This window comes from Elgaria multicarinata, chromosome 5 (genome assembly GCF_023053635.1).
Source record: "Elgaria multicarinata webbii isolate HBS135686 ecotype San Diego chromosome 5, rElgMul1.1.pri, whole genome shotgun sequence".
NCBI classification, from domain to species: Eukaryota; Metazoa; Chordata; class Lepidosauria; order Squamata; family Anguidae; genus Elgaria; species Elgaria multicarinata.
This window is the reverse complement of record NC_086175.1, coordinates 65,253,440-65,274,143: the sequence shown is the minus strand read 5'-3', so window position 1 is coordinate 65,274,143 and position 20,704 is coordinate 65,253,440. Positions and strand designations below refer to the sequence as shown.

The 20,704-nt window shown below is 37.5% G+C and overlaps 1 protein-coding gene across 1 annotated transcript in view; it reads left to right on the top strand.

Moving 5' to 3' along the window:
* CFAP47 (cilia and flagella associated protein 47) overlaps positions 1-20,704 on the top strand; it is a 255,076-nt gene that overhangs the window by 67,360 nt on the left and 167,012 nt on the right. Inside the window, exons 30-38 of the mRNA XM_063127690.1 lie at positions 647-853; positions 4,854-4,947; positions 5,499-5,600; positions 6,234-6,429; positions 12,801-12,898; positions 13,612-13,728; positions 16,678-16,812; positions 17,799-17,911; positions 19,096-19,246. Coding sequence (XP_062983760.1) covers positions 647-853; positions 4,854-4,947; positions 5,499-5,600; positions 6,234-6,429; positions 12,801-12,898; positions 13,612-13,728; positions 16,678-16,812; positions 17,799-17,911; positions 19,096-19,246 — 1,213 coding nt within the window. The remainder of the gene's footprint in view (positions 1-646; positions 854-4,853; positions 4,948-5,498; positions 5,601-6,233; positions 6,430-12,800; positions 12,899-13,611; positions 13,729-16,677; positions 16,813-17,798; positions 17,912-19,095; positions 19,247-20,704) is intronic.

The following is a 20,704-nucleotide window of genomic DNA, read 5'->3' as shown; positions in this document are numbered from 1 at the left end:
CCACTCAACTCCGTGGTGCTTATTTAACTGCCCATAGAAGAGAAAAATAAATAAGGATGCATGCTTAGATAGGAAAAGTCCTACAAATCCCAGCTTTCCCCAGCCAGTCATTCTGGCTGAGGAATGCTGGGAGTAGTAGGACTTTTTTCTGTCTAAACATCCATAGGATTGCACTCTAAGACAACATTAATGGGTTTCAATCAATAGTCTGTTGGTTTTGAGCTTTGGATAGAATGTTTATATAAGTATTATGGTTTTGAGTCTGTTGGTTTTGAGTTTTGCATAGAGTGTTTATATAAGTATTATGGGACTTATACAGAACTCCATGTATAAACTAGTGTCTCTAGATAACACCCAAAAGAACAAAGAGCCTTGTGACACCTTAAAGACTAATATAGTTATTTTAGCATATTGTTTCATGGACTTATTCCAAAATCAGCTTGTCCGTCTTTAAGGTACCACAAGACTCTGTTATTAATAAACTAACATGGCTACCTACTCCTGGGAATAGATAAGCACTCGAAGCACTCTAATGGGGCACATACATTTTTTAATTAGTTCTCCAGTAAGAGGGCCATCACATTAACGTGTTTAATATTAGCTTGCTTTTAATAATGAAACAGAGTAATTTTTATCTCCTACCCAGCGATGTCTGTAAAATTCAAATGACTTCATCTGAGGAAAAGCTTAAATTAAATCTGGGTAAAGATATCAAGACTATTTATGACATGCTGCTCCATCTGTGTGGGCAGTTACTGCCTGGGATTAGTTCGAGCCAATCTTTGCCATTTGATCCCATTGACCGAGTGGTGCAACTCCACTGGCAACATGCCACAATGATCACTTTTCTCAAGTAAGTATTTTGAAAATATTTTACTATTTTCCTTTGTCTGTAGTTTTCTTGAAGTAGTTTAAAAGTCTTTCAAGATTAATATTATTTCCCCTGTTGCACTAATTTGTTATGTATACCACCTGGTTCACATGATCAAAGGACATCAAGTTTACAAGAATTTGCAACCTGCTTTCTACTTTGTTAAACACTTTCAGGGACTTTTTTGCTTTGACATTTCTGGTAACATTAAATAATTGTTGTCTAGCATGGTGGATATTTGATCAATGAAATGTTGGGAAAACAACAACCTGACTTAATACATTCTATTGCTTCCTTTTATTTTCCCCTTGATGACATTTTGATAGAGATAGACTGGAAGCAATAGTGATTACACAGAACTGATGGAGGCCTGTCATTTAGCAATGTTGTATTTTACTTCAGTGCTAATACAGTTTTAATAGTTCTGAACCTAATGTCTAGGGGTGATTCCAGTGTTTTTCCTCCATGGGAAACTTATTATATCTGAATGAAAAATCCCCACAGATTTGCAGGGGAGGTCCATGAGCACAGCATTAATTTCCTCTTCACAAGTCTTCCCTGTTTTCAGACTGCAAGTAAGGACCTGTAGCTGACAGGCAGGTGACCCAGGACGGGCAGACAAGCAGCCTGGAAGTGCAGAACGATAGCCTGATGGCTTCTCTCGGTCAACTATGCTTTGAATATGGTTAATGTCTTTGTTCTCACACAATTTCTTTCATCTGAGAGAGATGGGGAATTCTATGGTTTTATTAAGCTCCGCCTAAGTTTTTCGCCAGGCATTGAAAAAAATGCCACATTTCAGTATGCATGTCCACAAGAGTCCATATATATTGTCAAGCACGGCTAACTGTTTTTGAAAAGATTGTAATGCCCTCAGACCAGCATGTCTGTAACATAAGGCAAATTGTAGCAACATTGCATTTTATTATTGCAAATAGAAGTGATGGATACAGCATTATTTTTGTCTCTGAATCCACTTCCTTCTATGGGCACATGTGATTTTTCCTAAAATAACAAGTGTGGAAGAACAGTTTTTGCAATGAAGGCAATATGCTAAGTTTTATATGAACTTCTAGCATCAAACATAGGTCACTGTGGCTTACATTAAATTCTTTTGATATAGAAATTGCCCAATATAGTTAATAAAATTGGCTCATTACCCTGAGTTTCCCCTCAAATATAAATTCCAGCGGCCATGAACTAGATTGCAAAATGACCCTGGCTGGAAGTGCTGATAAGGATGTTTAGTTCTAACTGTGTGACTGCTGACTGGATAAGACAGAGGAACAGGGCATTTAAGCAATTCCTTTAAAAGAAAAAAAAAGTGTTTTTTTAAACAAAGAAGTCTGTGCATATGGAATGAAAAATATTTTTCACCACAGACAAGTGAAATATACTCAAATTAATATTTTAGTTTCTTAAATTTGCCATGAGGTTATTTTAATGAGTAGTGTCCATGTTTTTGGGAAAGGTGGCAAGGAAATAAGTGAATAAATACTTAATTCTAAAAAACAGATGTTCATTCCATTTTTCTGCATTAAAAATCTGTCAGTCCCCACACCAATCTCGCAAACCTAACCTCAAAAAACAAAGCAATCCGAAAACCATTTTTCCACACTAAAATGACACTGTATTTCTATTTAAGGCTGAAATCCTGTGCACACCTACCAGGGAGTAAGCCCTATTGAACACATTGCTTCTGAGTAATCATGCAGGATTGTGCTGTTAATGAGATTGAAATAGAATTTGGTGTGATGGGAATGACGATTGAAGATCAAGAAATCAGAATAATGGAGAACATTAGTTTAGATGTCTTTGGCACCAAGAGAATTGGAAAGCACATTTAAATATGAGATGAGGCATTTTTCCAGAGGTGTTTCAGTGGTTCATCATTACAACCCACAGTTCACAACCCAACAGCAAATCATGAGTTCTATTCATCAGATGTTTATGGTTAATAAACATGGTTTGATAGTGTGGTTGGGTTCACACAACACAACAATCCTAGTTTCAACAACAACCCACAGTTCAATGGCAACCTACACTCTACCCATACTCAACTTTGAGTGTGGGCTATCACATTCTGTGAACCCCGACGTTGTCTCAAGCCCTGGAATAATCACTGGGACTAGGAAAGGGGTGGTTTTCCTCCCCCTTACCTGGCTTCATACATGGGAAGAGAGACTGGTGGAACAGTTCAGAAGCAGCAATGAAGAACAGATCCTTCAGCTAAGCATTCTCCGTCTACACATAATTTGCTCTTCATGATTGTCCTACTATTCAGCAGAGTAAAGCAGCTGCATCAAGCAGCAGATGCTGGAGTTGGGAAGTATTGGCGAACAGAGCTCTGTGTATTATGGAGTCTGGCCTATGCTCCCTGAGCTAGCCTGCTGCCCACATGTATGGTGGGGGATTCTGTACCATTGCCAGTGTTGAAATAAGATTCAAATGATACTCTGGACATGGAATTGGGGAGGGGGCATTTTTTGCCTCTGGCAGCAAAATTTCTTGGTCCAACCTTGGATCTGCTTTACCTGCAGCAGTACTAAAGTGAAATTTCATACCTGATAAGTGGGACAGACAGAACTGGTCTGAATCTCTACCAGTGTAATCCTTGTCCCTGAGCATTTACTAGGAGAGCTGGGCCCAGAATACCTTCCCTTTGAGCCCAGTGGCTTTTTGTTGGCCTGACACATTTATATTACACACAGCTGTCTTGTGTGATATCGGTGCATTACAAAAACTGAACTTCAATGGAGAACATTAATACCATTGTGAAGGATCCTAGATTTACTGAGCTGCTGTGCCTGGTATAGTGATTCACAGGATCACATTGAACAAAATTGACAAATTTCCCCCATCTCTTACCCCATGTGCTGGCCCAAGACATCTTGCTGTGTGAAGCAGAGTTCAAATGAAGCTGTCCCTCACTAGAACCAACACTTTAAATAGCCTGTGGATGCTTCATCTGCCTGAATGGCAGGGCTAGCCATCACCGTTTTTCAAGGGATGAAAGAAAAGGGTTGGTGGTTTATTAATATTGCAAAGACTAAAATGGATTATCATCATCCACTTTATCCTTTATTATACAAACCATAGTTTTTCTGGACTATTTTTTATGGAAACATGCCCATTTTTACTGTAAAAATGAGTGCTCATGGATGATTTAACTTAAAGTTGTAGAATGCAATTAGCAGGCCATTTAAATCTGATTCGGATCTACTAAACAGAAGTTGGAAAATTGGCAGAATTAGGTCTTAAAGTGCATGATTCAGCAACCTTGTTGAAGCTGAGCACAACAGGACCTTGTCAGTGCTTCAATGGGGGACTGCCTTGGAATACCACATAAATACACCACCTTGAGTTCAATTGAAGAAAGGTGGCATATAATATCATTTATTTATTAATTTATTTATTTGATATCTTGTTTTTTCACTGAGAGCTCAAAGCTGTTCACAGCAGCAACATTAAAAACAGGCATATACTGGTAATACTTTTTTTTTTTAAAAAAAGTAAACCACAGACAGAATAAAAAGATGAAAAACAACCATACAAATATATATATATATATATATATATATATATATATATATATATATATATATATCTGTTTTCTTTTCTTAATGGCCAAGCTGTAGGCCTGCTTGAATAAAAAACTTTTCACTCGGCATGCAGCCACCATCAAGAAGGGGCCAACCAGATCTCTCAGGGCAGTGAATACTGTAGCCTCTGTTCCCACCTTCCACACTTCTGATGGTTGGATATGGAGCACAGTCTCTGCTGATGAACTGAGTGGAACAGGTAGGATCATATGAGATGACACAATCTTTTAAGTGCCACTATTAGTACATTCCTTATAGAAAATGTCGTACCTATGTATTTCAGATGTGTGGCTATGGAAAGAAGGTACATGAAAATGGAATGTTTCCTTCCAGGTTTTCATTTATTATTTGTCCTATTCTTGTTTCTATATTAATGTTAGAAGTCAAGGAGCATGCCTTTCTCACATTTTGCCCCAGTTTCTTCTTGACTTTGAGGATTATAAGAAATGGATCTCTTTGCAGCTTGTGGTGAAGGTAATTTAACTAACTTAATTGTATCTATTTCAGTTTTGATTTTAGGCTTAATTTATATGTGAAATGAATAAGGCCTTTCTTCAGTGGATTGACCACCTGTAATGCTATAGTTAACTTTCAATATGCAACACCTGCACTTTTTCTTATTTTGCTTGTGCGTTCTATACAAACAATGTCCACTACATAGCACTTCATGCTTTTTGCTTAATTATAAACATGTAATGGATGTAATGTATAGTGAAGCATAAGGTTGCCCATTGGGGATATAGCATGGCATTTGTTGATTTGTGGATGACAAACATTTATTTACAAGTAAATTCCAACTCTCAAGTAAATGGGGATCAGATGGCAGCATGAATTTGCATATCCCCATGTAAAATATTGTACATAGTACCTCCTACATTTGCAGATTTGGTTCTGCATGCTGAACGACTTTATTTGGGATGATTATTTTAGAAATTGGTAGCTACTATTTAGAATTCACTATTGTACAAGTTAGAACAAAACCAAAATGGAAATCACAGCACTTTTATCTTTCTTTGGCGGTTCAGAAGCTTAATCCTGATGACAGCTGTATTTATGTTTTGGATGACTCTGTATTTGAGGCTATGAGCAAACGGGCATGGACAGATGTGTTGCTTCAAATATACAAGGTGAGATGAATATGGCTTTGCTTCATTTAGGCTGGGTTCAGACATAGCACAGAAAAATGTTTTTTGCTAAACGTAGTTAAGAACCCACACCATAGTTCGAAACTTCTAGACATACAACACCAGACATGGCTTAAAACTTCTCATCTGGTTTTGTTTCCCTACTTCTCAGCAGTTAGTTTCATAAGTTCATAATAGTATCCATGGTGCAGCAGCATCATGAGATGGAGCAACTCCTGTTTCCATCATGCAGTAGTCTCTTAAGCTAGAGCAATGATCCCTACTCAAATCTGTCAGTTCTTTGTGAATTTAGAACAGCAAACCACACTTAGCATAAATTTTGACTTGCAAATTACCTTCAACTGTGGTTTCAGATCCTGGTTTGTTGACCCCAAACAAATCACAATTTGCAGGCAGGCTAGGATTCAGACATAATGCAAAATCATAGCTAATGTTATTTTGCTTGCTTGAGACATGCATCTTTATGTGATATGCTGCCCTACAACAAAAAGTTCTCAGGGTGGCTCACACAATAAAAAATTAAAAACAGATTTAAAATAACAAATATAATAAACATTTTAAACGTGTGAGTGTTGTTTATCTAAAAGAAACAATATAATAATTCACCTGTTTTAGATTTTGGTTCTCCAGCGTGTTTCTGTTCTTGAGGACAACAACTGGTATGATCCAGAAGACACAGAACACATTCCAAGAATAAGTGTTAACCCTTTGTCTAGTAATATATATTCTTCATCTGAAAGACGTCTTCTTACTTGGATGAACAGACATTTTGAGAAGACACGAAAAATCGTGTGGAAAGACTGCAAGAAAGGTGGGGGGAAACTATTGAATTCATTAACTAGTCCTTTTTTTCATGTGTAGGAAATTTTCAGTAAAAGCTTTTTTATATATAGTAGCACTGTTGGGCTTCAAAGGCAGTTTTATAATAAGTTTAGTGTTGGTTATAACACATTTTAATTTTCTCATATATTGAAATATGAAGCTGTGACAGATGACTCCCACTTTCTGAAATTTCATTGTTCCCCAAGAAAAAGTACTTTTTAAGACCATTTATAAACTTAATGGTTTAGATATTTCTTTGTGAAGCAAATGGCTTTTAACCAAAATAGGGGTTTTTCTGTGTCTTAGAAAACCAAAGCATCCTGTGAAAAGAGCATTTTTAAAGTCAATTATGTGACTTTATTCACCTAAGTAACAGTACTATGTATTGCTCAAATTTTAGTTATTTTATTACACCAGTAAAAATGTAAGAACCATGAATGCTAGTACAATTCCTCCCATGGCATCGATTGTGGCTGCAATGCTGAATTTGATCTCTTAGTGGTTAGATTAAAGCACTCTGAGTTAGAAGAGCATTAACATTTAAAATAATGTGTACAATGTTCTGATAGGAAATTAATATTTAAGGGTGTACTAAAGCTTTGGTGCATCTGATGCAGAATTACCACATGGCTCGTGACACAAATACAGTAATTTTCATTATGATTATGGCTAGTAGTTGAAGATTTTGAAATGCCATGTTTAATTAACTGCTTCAGTTTTCTTTTTACAACAGATGCACCGATACCTTTGACACCTCTAGGACTATATGCATATATGATTTTTCATGTCCTCCACTTCTTTCTTTTTGAATCTTTCTGTTCCTCAAAGTGTGAAATTCTTTAAATACTTCCTTAAAACTACTTTATTTAATTAGAGCTTTGGGAGTAAATCCCCCATTGGTGCCACATGACAACACTTAGGTAATAGATCCTGTGGGAAACTATCACCATGTAGAAGCACTTCTGGCAGCCTCTATGTGCTGCTCTAATGTATAAAGTGCCTCCAACCTGCTTCAAGCACCAGTTTCCTCCAAATTTAGTTTTCCCCTGTACTAGTCACTGTTCTAGCCTGAATAATTTCATTCTTATTTTTATGGGTTAATAATGAGCCATGGAACAACAACAACAACAACAACAACAACAGTTTTATGTAGGAAATAATAACAGATTTATGTAACAAATGCCATCAGTTCAAGAAACAATAGACCATATAACAGGAGGATGTAAAATTCTGGCAGGAATGGACTATACGGGCAGACAGAATACAGTTGCAAAAATAATCTACCAACAACTGGCCATCAAATTCAACCTCATCAGACAACCTACACCATATTATACATACTCACCCAAAACAATCTTGGAAAATACAGACCATAAAATATACTAGGACAGAACAATTGACACAGACAAGACAATGCCTTGCAACTGACCAGACATAACGGTCATAGACGAAAAGGGAAAACACACATCCCTCATTGACAATACCCAATGACAAAAATGTTGTAGAAAAGGAAGAGGAAAAGAGAGAAAAATATAGTCCACTGGCCATGAAAGTCAAAGAACTATGGCAACAGGAAAAGGTCACAATTACTCAGTTTGTTACTTCAGTCACTGGCATCACATCAAAAAACTATACAGAAAATCTTCAGAAACTAGGCCTACCAAAATACATCCATACCAACATCCAGAAAGCAGTCATAATTAAAACATGCTCAATTGTCAGGAAATTCCTGAATCTGTAAAAGACAGCATGACTTGGCAAAGCCCATCATGTGTGTCTAAAAAACCCACCATGAGTGAGAAGATGATGATGATGATGATGATGATGATAATGATAATAATAATAATAATGGAATTACAGAACTGTCATCTTTAAGACCCTGTTAAAACCAGGCAGGTGGCAATTTTACCTGGAAGTCTTCCCGTAAAGAATAGTGGGATGGCTTTGGTATTTGATAAGTTAGACCAAACAGCACCTTTAGTTCCATACAAGTGAACTGTAGCATAAATTTGAAATAAAATCTTTGAACTGGCTGCCATTGAAAAGTTTGATCTTGCATGTGCTGTACCTTTTTTCTTGAGGATATCTTAAACGATATCCTCAGGGTCTTTGTTGGAACAAGGGCATTGTGTAAAGTACTTTTTCCATATATATATATCAATCATACAGTGGTAATCTCTTAAGCTCTGATACTTATCCAGGCGATAAGAATGCTTGTAGAAACTTGTTTAAATAATTCTTTTTGACCTATGCTTCAAATGCAGTTTTGGATTACTAATGGAAGACTTAATTATGCCTTCACCGTCTTTCGCATCAAAAATCAGCAGGAGATAATCTTTAAATGCAAAGTGACATTTCTACCATGAATTATGTACCTCTTTGTGATGTAAATTTAGTAGTTAATTTTTTTTTATTAAATAGATCTGGAGAAGAGAGGGTATAAGTATGTACAACCTTCCTTGAATATATTGTGTATACATATGTAGAGAAAGAGATACACACACACACACACATATGCATGGATGGAATCCAATTTTAGCATAAACTGCTGACATAACAATGTCCGTCAGCAGAATGGGAAGAGGATGATTTCCCTTCTCCCTGCAAACCCACCCCCCGTGCAATCTCAAAATCTGCCCAAGGGGGAGGACCCTAAAAGAGCAGAGTTCAGGAGAGCACCGGAGAGTCTGAAGGATGGAGGAGAGAAAGATAAATTCTTGTTGAGCTAGTAGGTGTGACTTAGGGTTTTGCTGTGTGCACATGTGTTTGTATTATACATGGTCCATTTAATGCCTGAAATTTGCTGATGATCCTGACTAATTTTTGTGAATCCCCAGGAGCTCAAAGATTTACCAGTGAATGTTGACAACCACTCAAATGTCTGAAAAATGGAGAAATACATATCTATTTTCAGACATTCAGAAAATTTACCTAGTGCTGCCAGCATCTTCATATTAACACCAAAATTCACCTTATTGGGGGCATTCAATAGCACACATTTAGTCAGTGACCCAAAACATCGGGATGCACCCAGGAATGTTGACAAGCACCCAGATGTGGTGGTCAGCATTCACTGGTGTATTTCTGACAGATGGTAACTAGACTACCATCAGGGTTTGGGACTGCTGGGCAGCTGCCAAGGCTGCAGCACATCAAATGGGCTCCTTATAGACGAGAGGTTCCTGCTGTTCCTTACTTCCATCACCACATGCTCGTTGGTCCACTTACTCAGTTGGGCAGCAACAGCACAGGTGAAGACCAGCAGGTGCCGTGTACTGGCCCTCTCCCTCTGGGCAACAGTGAGGATTGAGACAAGTTCCCCAGATGGACTGGAAAGGAGGGCAGCTTTTGCAGTTGCTGTTTCTCCTCTTCACTGCCATCTCACCTGTTAGCATCAGCAATGATGGCGAGAAGGCAGTTTCGAAAACAAGAAGGCAGCAATCCAGCCCTACCTTCATCTGATTTTGGTGAAAGAAAGTCTTTCCCGTATGCCAAGGGTTCTACATGAGAAAAGAAAGGGACTTGAGTAGCCTGAGCCGGGTTACCTGTGCATCCAGATTTTAAAAAAAAAACACTCTGTGATTCTATACACATATTTACTACATTGCCTCAGATGATCTTGGCAAAGAATAGCAGTGCTATAATAGGATGCTATGGAAGAGCATGGAGCAGGCTTGCCCACAAAATTGTTCAGTAGCCTGCCTCCATGAATTTAAAAACCACCATTTCAAAACAAATCCTCTTATTTCAGAAGTTAGAATACAGGTTTAAACTCCCAGCTTTTCTGGAATCACATTTTAAAGAAGAAACCCAAAGAGAAAAACATTGTGTGATTTAATGTCTTTTTAACCTAAACTTGACTTCAACGTCTCATAAAAGAACGTAACAGAAAAATCATGGCCATTGTTGTGCAGAAACCTTTCAAAGGGGAACACGTAGCTTTTAAAAGGGAAAGGGAGAGAAAAAGAGTTTAGGTTTCTTTTGGCACTGAAAACTGGTTTCAAAGGTGTAGTTTAGTTTGTTGGGGCTCAGATCCCCCTCTGCCTTGTATTCAGTCTTTTGGGCAGGTGACTTGTCTTTTATGACTAGCCACACTTGCTGGGACTGTCATTTTGTTCTGGTGCCCATGATGGTTTCTTAAATTGTCAAATGTGCCAACAGGCCGCAGAAGGTTGCCTACCCCTGGACTGAATGTTTTGTATGTATTAGTAATGTGTCTTTTTTACTTAGTGAGTAACCATAGCCCAAAAACTTCGTACAAAAATGGTTTCCATGCTGTTTCTTCTGAGGGAGTTGAAGCTTCTGCATTAAATGCAAATAGCTAGTTTAATCACTTTATACTGTTCCTCATGACAACCTCAGGAGAAGAAAGAGCTAAGAGTTCCTTTGAAAGAGTAGCTTTGATAATTGATGAGTTCTATTAGCATTGAACTGAGTATGCTCAATTGACTTTTATTTATTTATTTTACAAATATATAATTTTGCAGTTGTCTATATAAACAACTTCAGTGTTATAACACAAACTCGAGAGTAAATTGACCTAATACATATAAAACATACTTACAGAACAGCTAGTAAATTACATGCACACACTCCTTTTAATTTTAGAAGGCTAGCTTGCTGCAAATAAGAATCTCTGAGCTACTATCTAAGGGCAATTTCAGGCAGCCAGTTACTACCAGTGACAAGTTAATGACAGGCCCAGCATGGTAAGACTTCAATCGCTTGAAACATTCATGAATTATCATGTTCACTTGTTAATGTTGTCTTGGCTCTGTCTTAGGCTTTTAGTACATCTGAAACTCTTTAATTACTTTAAATATTAAAAATTTCCAAGGTCATGTTTTGGAACTGGGTTACATTTTAATTCATTATGTTGTTTATCCATGAGTTTAGTGCTGATGCAAAGTTGGTTGGTAAATATTCTAAGTGCTGATGTATTAATTATTAAAGCTGAGTAACAATTATCAATTAAGACACATGTGTCTTAATTAATGGATTAGCACTACACGAATGCATCAGGAAATAATTGTCAGGATTTGAGATAGCACATACTTAAGCAGAGGTAAAATGAGTCAGCTCAGCTGTGTATCAGTAAATGGAGTCTGTTTTCATTTACTTAATAAAATACCATTTTATTTGTTAGACAAGTAGCTCCAAATTATTTAACATATTTAGCAAATTTGCAGGAGAGTTTCTGGAACCTTAAGTACTAAAACACAATCTACAGCGGGTAGCCATGTTAACCTGTCACAGCAAAAATAAATAAGAGTCTTGTGGCAGCTTATACCATAATAAATTTGTTAGTCTTTAATGTACAATATAATGACTTTGAGCTTTAAGTGCAGTTACATATAAGAATGTAAACATGTGGTTTACCTCCATGCTTTCTGTGTGTAGTATCTTAGAGAATCATAAACAAGCCATCAAAACATTTTAAGATAACATGCATTGATCCTTTGTACCTAAATGTTCATTTGTAAATACTGTCATGTGCTTAATTGCACAGCATGTCAATCTCTATATCCATCATCTGGATCTGATGTCATTAGACTTAATGTGATCTTCATCCTATAAAGATGTCTGAGAGCTGAAAACCTACCAATATAATTTGATAAGGGAATATTGTGGGAGGGAATGAAGCTTGTCAGGATCAGGCCTTTTCTCCCTAGTGTGAGGGAGGGGGTTTCGGGGGCTGAATCAGGCTCAGAATCTAGAAGCAGTACCAGAAGTACATCAGCCAAGACAAGAAGAGGGAGAAGAGATTCTCTAAGACTTTTCAGGAGTCAAGGATGAATCTTCCCAAGAACTTATCAGACAGGTTGCCAAAGACTTAAAGACCATTCTTCCCCCACCCCTGGGAACTCTGCCTCTTTCGAAGGGGATGGGGACATCAAAGTTGACAGATCCCAGAGTCTGCCTCAGGGTCAAGTGGGTGGAGTTGAGAGAAGGTGGTCCTTCAGGGTAGCTACTCGTCAGAGGTTTCTCCAAAAAGACCCTTCCTGAGGTAAAGTGCCTTTTGGTCTGTGGGGAAACTGCCCAGCTTTAGTTGAAAGGCGTAGAGGATAGCTCATAGCATTCACACTCCCATCAGGTGTGAAGTGATGCTTATTTGTTGAATAAAGCTTTGTAGATTACACGGTGGACCTCTTTATTGTTTCGCATCTGGGTGGAAGTGCTTGGAATCACAACACTACTATTCACTCAAGAACTCCTAAAAGAAATGTGATGGTGTATGCATTCTTGAATTATTGAAGTTCACACATGATACTGTTTTCTACAAGGAAAAAATGTAGAAGTTTTATCAGAACAGGCTCACAAATTCTGCAGGATGAAACATTAAAATCTTATTTCAAACAGGTGATATACCACCTACAAGATGGATAGTAAACTTCGATAGAAATCTCCTTGATGGCCTTGTCCTTGCTGCGCTAGTAGCAAGCTATTGCCCTTATTTGGTAAGAACATTGTTCAGTATTTTGTTGTAAGTACTATTTGCTTTTATTGTATAAAAGACATGATTTTTAGTGTATTAATAGGCAATTAATAGTAAACGGTCCATGTGGTGGCTCACTAATGCTTGAACACAAACGAAGAATAAGTTATCCTCTCATTTTGTCCCTGTTCCAGCTACCTGTAGACGACTTGGTGCCTTTCATATGTTTAGGACTACAACTTCCGTATACCCCAGCTAGCTTGACTAAGGGTCAGGCATTATGGGTATTGTAGCTCAAAGCATCTAGAAGGCACAAAGTTGCCTATCCCTGGGCTTATCACTTTAAAGGCTTTGGTGTTTTTATCTCCTCTCTAATCTTCTCCATCCTTACTTCCTTCACTGTGCTCAAGTGGATCACTTAATTGTCTCCTTTATCTGAGATCCCCCCCCCCAACTTTAGTGTACAAAATAGAATGATACCATTTGGATAAGATGTTAACAAGCTACAATGAGCTACAATGTTCAAGGTACAAAGAAAGAGAGTAACTCCAGCTGTTTCTGAGTGGAACAATGTGAATTTTTGAAACTGGTTAGCGGAGAGCCAGATGTGTTAAGAAATTCAGAATCTATCAAATGGGGCTGTGAATCAATTGCCTGGGATCACATTAAAAATCTTGGCCCATGACCTGTTTGCAAATATATTCAGAAAGAGTTTGATCTTTATCTCATCTGCAGATTTCTACTCACTTTGTGAATATGTACACTAATCCAAATGCTTCTGAACAATATCTTCATAATTGCTTGATCCTTGTAAATGCTTTTCATGCAATAAGCCTTGATATAGATGTACTGGTAAGTAGTTACAAATATTCTATGAATAGTTTTCTTTTTTAATTTATAATATTTTGCATTCCTTTTATTTTATTGCAACAATTGCATACCGGAGGATGAATTGGATTACCTTTTCATAGTGCCCTATTGGAATGTAATAAGTAAAACTGCTTGATATAACAGTATCCTATTACCATAATTCCTTGAACTAAAAAAATATGGTAGTGAATAGGAATACTGTAATTTCACAGAGGATTATAGCATTTTAAAATCTGGAAGTCTTCAGCATGAAATATTTGAACTTGGTTTATCAACAGGTTTTGTCTGTACTCATTTATGAAGTTTTTTTTTAAAAAAGGGACCAAGGGGTTCTGTGCTTACCATATCTTAGTCCCAAAATCTTTTGTTCTTTTAAATCCAAGTAATAAAATCTTAATTTGTTTGTGGGTTGGTTTCATAACCAGACAGCATGAACTGGCAGGCAAGATGCTAGCAGTCCACCTGAGTTGAGGAATAGTTGTGGAAGCTTCCACTCACACAAGTTCCCTGTGTCCAATTTCCCCAGATTACTGACTCCTCCTGCAGCTCCCTGCCCCACAACCCAGGCCTTTCGTCAGAATCCCCCAACTTCCAGGAGAGGCTTTTTGTGGGGTTGGGGGAGGTAGGCTGCAGTGGGAAGGAAGGGCAGGAAATATACCTTCACAAGAGTAGTATGGGGTGCCATCCATGTTTTTTAAAAAATCTGTGTAGAATCATAGAATAGCAGAGTTGGAAGGGGTCTACAAGGCCATTGAGTCCAACCCCCTGCTCAATGCAGGAGTCCACCCTAAAGCATGGGGGACAAAAAAAAGTTATTCTGTGCCCTGCACTCTGTAATTGGCTACTTTTGAAGGTTCTGTTGTTGTTATTTATTTATTATTTATTTAGAATATTTATATAGGTATGTCAATACATTGTTGTAGGATTTTTTTTTTAAAAAAAGAAAAAATCTGGCTCAGAACATTGTCTCTAAATTGGTCAGTTTGCTATTTTGTTTATTTATTTATTTAGTGCAGTGTTGCACAAAAACTGTTATTAGTATTGTAGAATTCTTCCTTTCTGGTAGACAGCTTGAAGCAAAACCGAGGCCATATTAGATTGTAAGCCTATGCGGCAGGGTCTTGCTATTTACTGTGTTATCTGTACAGCACCATGTACATTGATGGTGCTATATAAATAAATAATAATAATAATAATAATAATAATAATAATAATAATAGAACCACATAATAAAAGCATGGTTGAAACTGATGTGGAGATCCTACTTAACACACACTTTACTTTTGTTAACTTTATTTCCTGAATAATGTGTTACTTTTGCCAGTCATGAAATGTTGCAGTCTTATTTCTTTGTCACCATTGCATCCTCAAGTAGCTGTCCAAAAGAGTGTATATCTAGATCCTCAAAAGGTATATTAGAACTCTAGGAGGCTTGCTGTAACAAGTTTGCAAGGCACTTCGTAGGGAAAAAAACACCCTGGCTTCCTATATGTGTCAAATCCTAAATCAAGGTGCTGGTGCTTACCTTTAAAGTCACTGAATGGCTTAGGAACCAAATACCCTAAGCTGTGCCTCCTCCTAAATTATCCTAATGGTCTGCTAAGATCTTCAGATGATGGACTTTTCTTTAGTGGCACCCTCCCTAAAGGAAGTTTGACTGGTGCTAACATTTAAGGAAACAATTATTTATTGTGTGAGAATTTAGCACTATACATGCTCAGACATGAAAATTTCTTTTTACATTCAGGTAAATTTGTTATTTCTTTTTAAAAGACAGGAGGATAACTGTAGAAGAGCTCACAACTAAAGATTATTTGTTAGCAAAAGGCTCTGAAAGAATGTTGTGTTTCAACAGACTTTAGTCTGTCAGCAAACATGAATCCTAAGCTGAACTTCAGGATAATGCATTTTTTGTCTAAGGCTCTGATTTATCAAGGTCATGCGGATCAGAGCCTCTTCAGTATAGATTCTTATACAGGGCAGCAATTTAAATCCTAGAGTGAGGGCTGATATAGTGTTAGTAGGTACTAGGAGCATGAAAACTTGTAGTTGAAATCTTAGCTCAGCTATGAATTCACAGTGGCCATTGGCAAACATCTAACATCCTTAGTTTCAGCCTTCTCTCTGTAATCATAATCGTAACCTATTTTAACTGTTGTTTTATGGAGAGTGTGTGTGTCTGCAAGAAGTGTTTTCAGTTCTTTGAAAAAGAACCATTTAAATCCATAAATGGTTAGTTGTACTTACTGTAGGTCCTGCTGAAATCAAAGTGAAATGTTTCAAAGGGATCTAAGTGCAATTAAAATGGAATTCCTGTACACAAAGGGTGGCCCTCCTCCCTGCCCCTCAAGTGTGCTTGGTGCTGCATCTGATAATTTGGTAGATGCACCTCCCCCTTTATCCATAAAATCTGACTGTCTAAAGAAATTGCATTGCTAACTGTGTTCTTTAATCTGCATCACTCTAATTGCGAAAAGTTCTATTATATTTTTACTGCCATGAATAATGCCATGTTTTTATGGGATTATGAATGAACCAATTCTTTGAAATGTTTTATCCTATTCCTTTACTGAGGAACTCCACATGATTGGGATACAGTAATGAAGGAGTCAACATCCCTGCAAAACTACATGCAGTGAATTTTTGAATGCCTATGTTGTACTGTATTTTTCAGCTTTAATAAAGATTAAAATATAAGTGACACATATTGATGGCAATAGAAATAGGGCTATATATTAATACTTAGTGAAAATATAACCTGCATTTAAGTAGTTTTACAATCTCTCTTATTTTCAAAGGTTAGACAATTCACTACAACAGACTGAAAGTAACATTTACTCTTACCAATGTCTTGGTGTTTAAAAGATTTAGTTCTGGTAACTAGGATTTACCCTTAGTGTGAACTTACATGGCTTTATTCTTTTAAATCAGGCTACTGACATTTGTGATCCAAATCCAATCATGATGCTTATGCTTTGTGTCTATTTATATGAACGGCTTCCTCAGTATTTATCCAAGAAATCTCTTGAGTTTGCTGGCCCACTTCATGATACCATTGTTAGAAAGGTATTGATATTTCTGGTTTTTACTTTTAAATGGCTCTTGATAGAAATGAGAGTACAATGTGGATCTGGGGATAACTTTTACTAAATTGTCGTCTTGGAGAGAATAGATAATATAATTTATATTATTACCTCCACTATTGGGGGCAGTACGTCTTTGTATGCCAATTGCTGGGGATTGTTAGTGGGAGACTGCTATTGCATTGATCTCCTCTCATGGATATCCCACAAGGCATCTGGTTGGCCACTGTGCGAACAGAATGCTGGACTAGATGGGCCTTTGGTCTAATCCAGAACGGCTGTTTTTATGTTTCCAATCACCACAAGCGGAAACATAGGAACATAGGAAGCTGCCTTATACTGAGTCAGACATTTGGTCCATCTAGCCCAGTATTGTCGACGCTGACTGGCAGCAGCTTTCCAGGGTTTCAGGCAGAATTCTTTCCTTGCTGAACCTGCATTGAACCTGGGACCTTCTGTATGCCAAGCATGTGCTCCATCACACTGAGCTATGGACCCTCCCCAGATCAATGCAGTTGTGGGAAAACAGGAATGTGCTGGGATTGATAGTTCTGTTTCAGAATTGAAGTAAAATTGGAAGGAAAGGAAAGGAACCTCTCGTGCAAGCACTGAGTCATTACTGATTCTTGGAGGGACACCAGCTTTCGCTGAAGTTTTCTTGGCAGGCCTTATAGCGGGGTGGTTTGCCGTTGCCTTCCCCAGCCATTATTACCTTTCCCCCAGCTAACTGGGTACTCATTTTACCGACCTCGGGAGGATGGAAGGCTGAGTCGACCCGAGCCGGCTGCTGGAAACCAGCTTCCGCTGGGATCGAACTCAGGCCGTGGGGATGTATGTGTATGTTTATGTACCCGATGCTGTTTTTATTGCATAATTTTTTGTTCCACTGTAATTAGAAGTCCCCTTGTGAGAGCTTGTCCTAAATGGTTGAGTAGAAATAAATTAAATTGTGTTATATTTTTGCAACAGATACTATTGAAAAACCCAAGTATCAAGCCTTTGGTATACAATGCTACCATTTTAGGGAGAGAATCTGCTGATTTTTCATTACCTAAAGGAAATACTGTCACCATTTCCCCAAAGTAAGTAGTCATTAATTTTGTTTTACCAAATGTGAATGTCTCCCCTTTCTCTTCTTGTATTGCAGGGAATTTTGCAGAACAAAAGATATTTGAATGAGACATACTTTTACCAATCCAAGCTACAGATTAGGAACAATCTGTGGACACCACCACTTTGCTCCCTCTTCCTCTCCTGCATGTGAGAAGAGGACTGGGTAGGAGGGAGATTGTATAAGATTATCTCACTTGATGCCAAGACAGCATTTGACAAAATATATTGGCCATTTGTGCTTGTTACTTTGATAAAATTTGGTTTCCTACAGTAATTTTAAAAATGGATTAGAATTTTATATCTCTCTTTTATGTCATCAGTGATGACAAATGGAATTCTTTCAAGTTTCCTTTGTTTAGAGAGGGGTACAAGGCAGCAGTGTGGTCCTCTTTCTTCTTTGATATTTGATTTGTGCTTGGAACCCTTGGCATGTGCAGTTAGGCTGAGTGGAGAAATTTACAGATTTGTATATGAGCAGGTTGAACATAAAAATGACCTTATATAACTTTGGCACACTTTTGGATTATACTATCAATTGGTCAGAATCTGAATCAGTGCTTGTAGTTGATATCGAGTGACCTAGTGCATTTGTAAATGACAATTCTATTAGTGTCTAGAACCTATAAGTGCTTAGAGATACTTTTCAAATGATTACATTGAATTTAAGTGTATTGTTGGCAGAAATAACTCTTGATTTGGAAAGATGGGCATCACTTAAGTAAATTACTTGAGGTAAGCTTAACAAGTTTAATGTTTTGCCACTGGCAATTTATGCATTGCATAATATTTCTTTATGAATTCCCCAAATGTATTTCAAATACTTTATACATTGCAGATGTTTATTGGAGGGGGGTTCTCCTCCCCATTTTTTTTTCTTAGGAGGTTACAATTACCAATCTAGGGAAGGATGATTTAATTTACCAGATCTCAGCTTATACCATAAGGCATATCTTTTAACTTATACAAGTGATAAAAACCTGTGATTTAACATATAAGTTTACTAGATTCACAGTATTTAAATTTAGTCATTTTTTTTACCACTTTTTGCCACCTGGGTAAAGAAGCTCAGTATCAGATATGTAGAGGAACTGCGATTTTTGTAGCCTTTGCTGCAATTTCATTACATAATATATTATTTTATATCTCAATTTAGGAGCCAAGTAAGCGTAAAGGTGGAATTTACAAGCCGCTTCCTGTATCCTGCTGAAGCTGTGCTGTTGCTTGTTTCAAAGGCTTTATCTGGAGTGGGTGGGGCTACAATGACTTTCACTCTGAAGACTAAGATTAGCCATGTTAAACCTGCTGTAAGTATTCTACATTTAATGGTGAAACTCCGGAAATATGTTTTCAGTTATAATTGGTTCTTCAATAATCAGTTGTATTTTTTGTTACATACCAAGCAGGATATAACACTTTAAAAATGGTATGAAAACGGTATTTGTAATGTGTCCTGGGTCTGAACAGTTGTCATAACCATTATAAACCGTTATAAGCAGTCGTGTAGATCCTGCCCTGGTGGCAACCTCTTAAGATATTATATAGTAAGTCCATATTTAGACTTCAGTGTTTTTCTTATGAAGTTGAAATATCTTTTGTTTAAAAGATTAATTTCTCATGTGAGGAAGCAATCTATGATGAACATTTTGAAAACCCTAGATAGGACAGTAAGGCCTCTCTTCCAGTAATCTTTCGACTAAATTGGGTAAATGATGCTACTGAAACCATCTGAGTGCAATAGAGCTTTTCTCATCTTTATACACATACACTCTTACACACAAACACATATCACACACCTGGGTAGCTGCCGTTGAGATATAAAAGAAAGAAACTCACTGCATGCACAGAAAGGGTTTACTTTTCTATGGCACGTTTAATAATAAAGGGTTTAAATTGACAGAGGGGTCAAAGGGGATGGGGAGTCCAAAGCAGGAAGTGTTTGAACAGCTGATGTGATAGAAAACCAAGCAGGATGTGTTTCACTTAGGAATGTGCAAATTTTGTGAAATTTGTCTCACGTGTTTTTCATGGATGGTGCAGTGTCATTTGTTCTGGTGTCCATTCACAGATGGATTTGATTTTTTCCCTGTTATGCAGAAAAATACACAAATAATTCCATAAGAAATTTTGCAAAAATTTACATAACTTTTGTTAGTATGTAACATTTACACATTGTCCCCCATTCCATTCAACTTTTCCCCTCATATATTTTCTAGCATGACATATGTCTCAGCAGAAACATGCGTCTTTTCCTGTGAATGAATTCGCGTAAATTTTGGGAAAGTAAAAAACAAAACAAAACCATCCGTAGGTCTGCAGAGTCTGCACGGTCCGCAGCGGATTCTGGACTGCAGCGGATTCTGCAAGTCAGATATTTAGAAATCCAAACTTATTTTAGTCCATCTTGAATTTCTCCAGCATCCCTAGTTTCAGATAGTAAAGTTAGAGTGGCTGTTCTTTGGCAGAGACCCTGAAAAAGTCCCCAAGTCCTTGCGTAACAACGGTTTTCAGTTTAGAGTTTCCATGTTACAAGATTATCTGGCAGCACGAACAGACCAGACCAGACCAGTGCAGGTGAAGAAGGATTCTAGGCACTAAAATATGTGTATCAGCTTATAAACAGGGGTGGTGTTGCCAACTCATCCGTTACTATCTTCTGACTAGGAATTTTGGACCCATAATTTTGGACACCCCTCTAAACAGCCCTCTTTCTCTCATGCTCAATTACCAGAGAAAATTTCTCCGGTAATAAATCAGAATCAAGC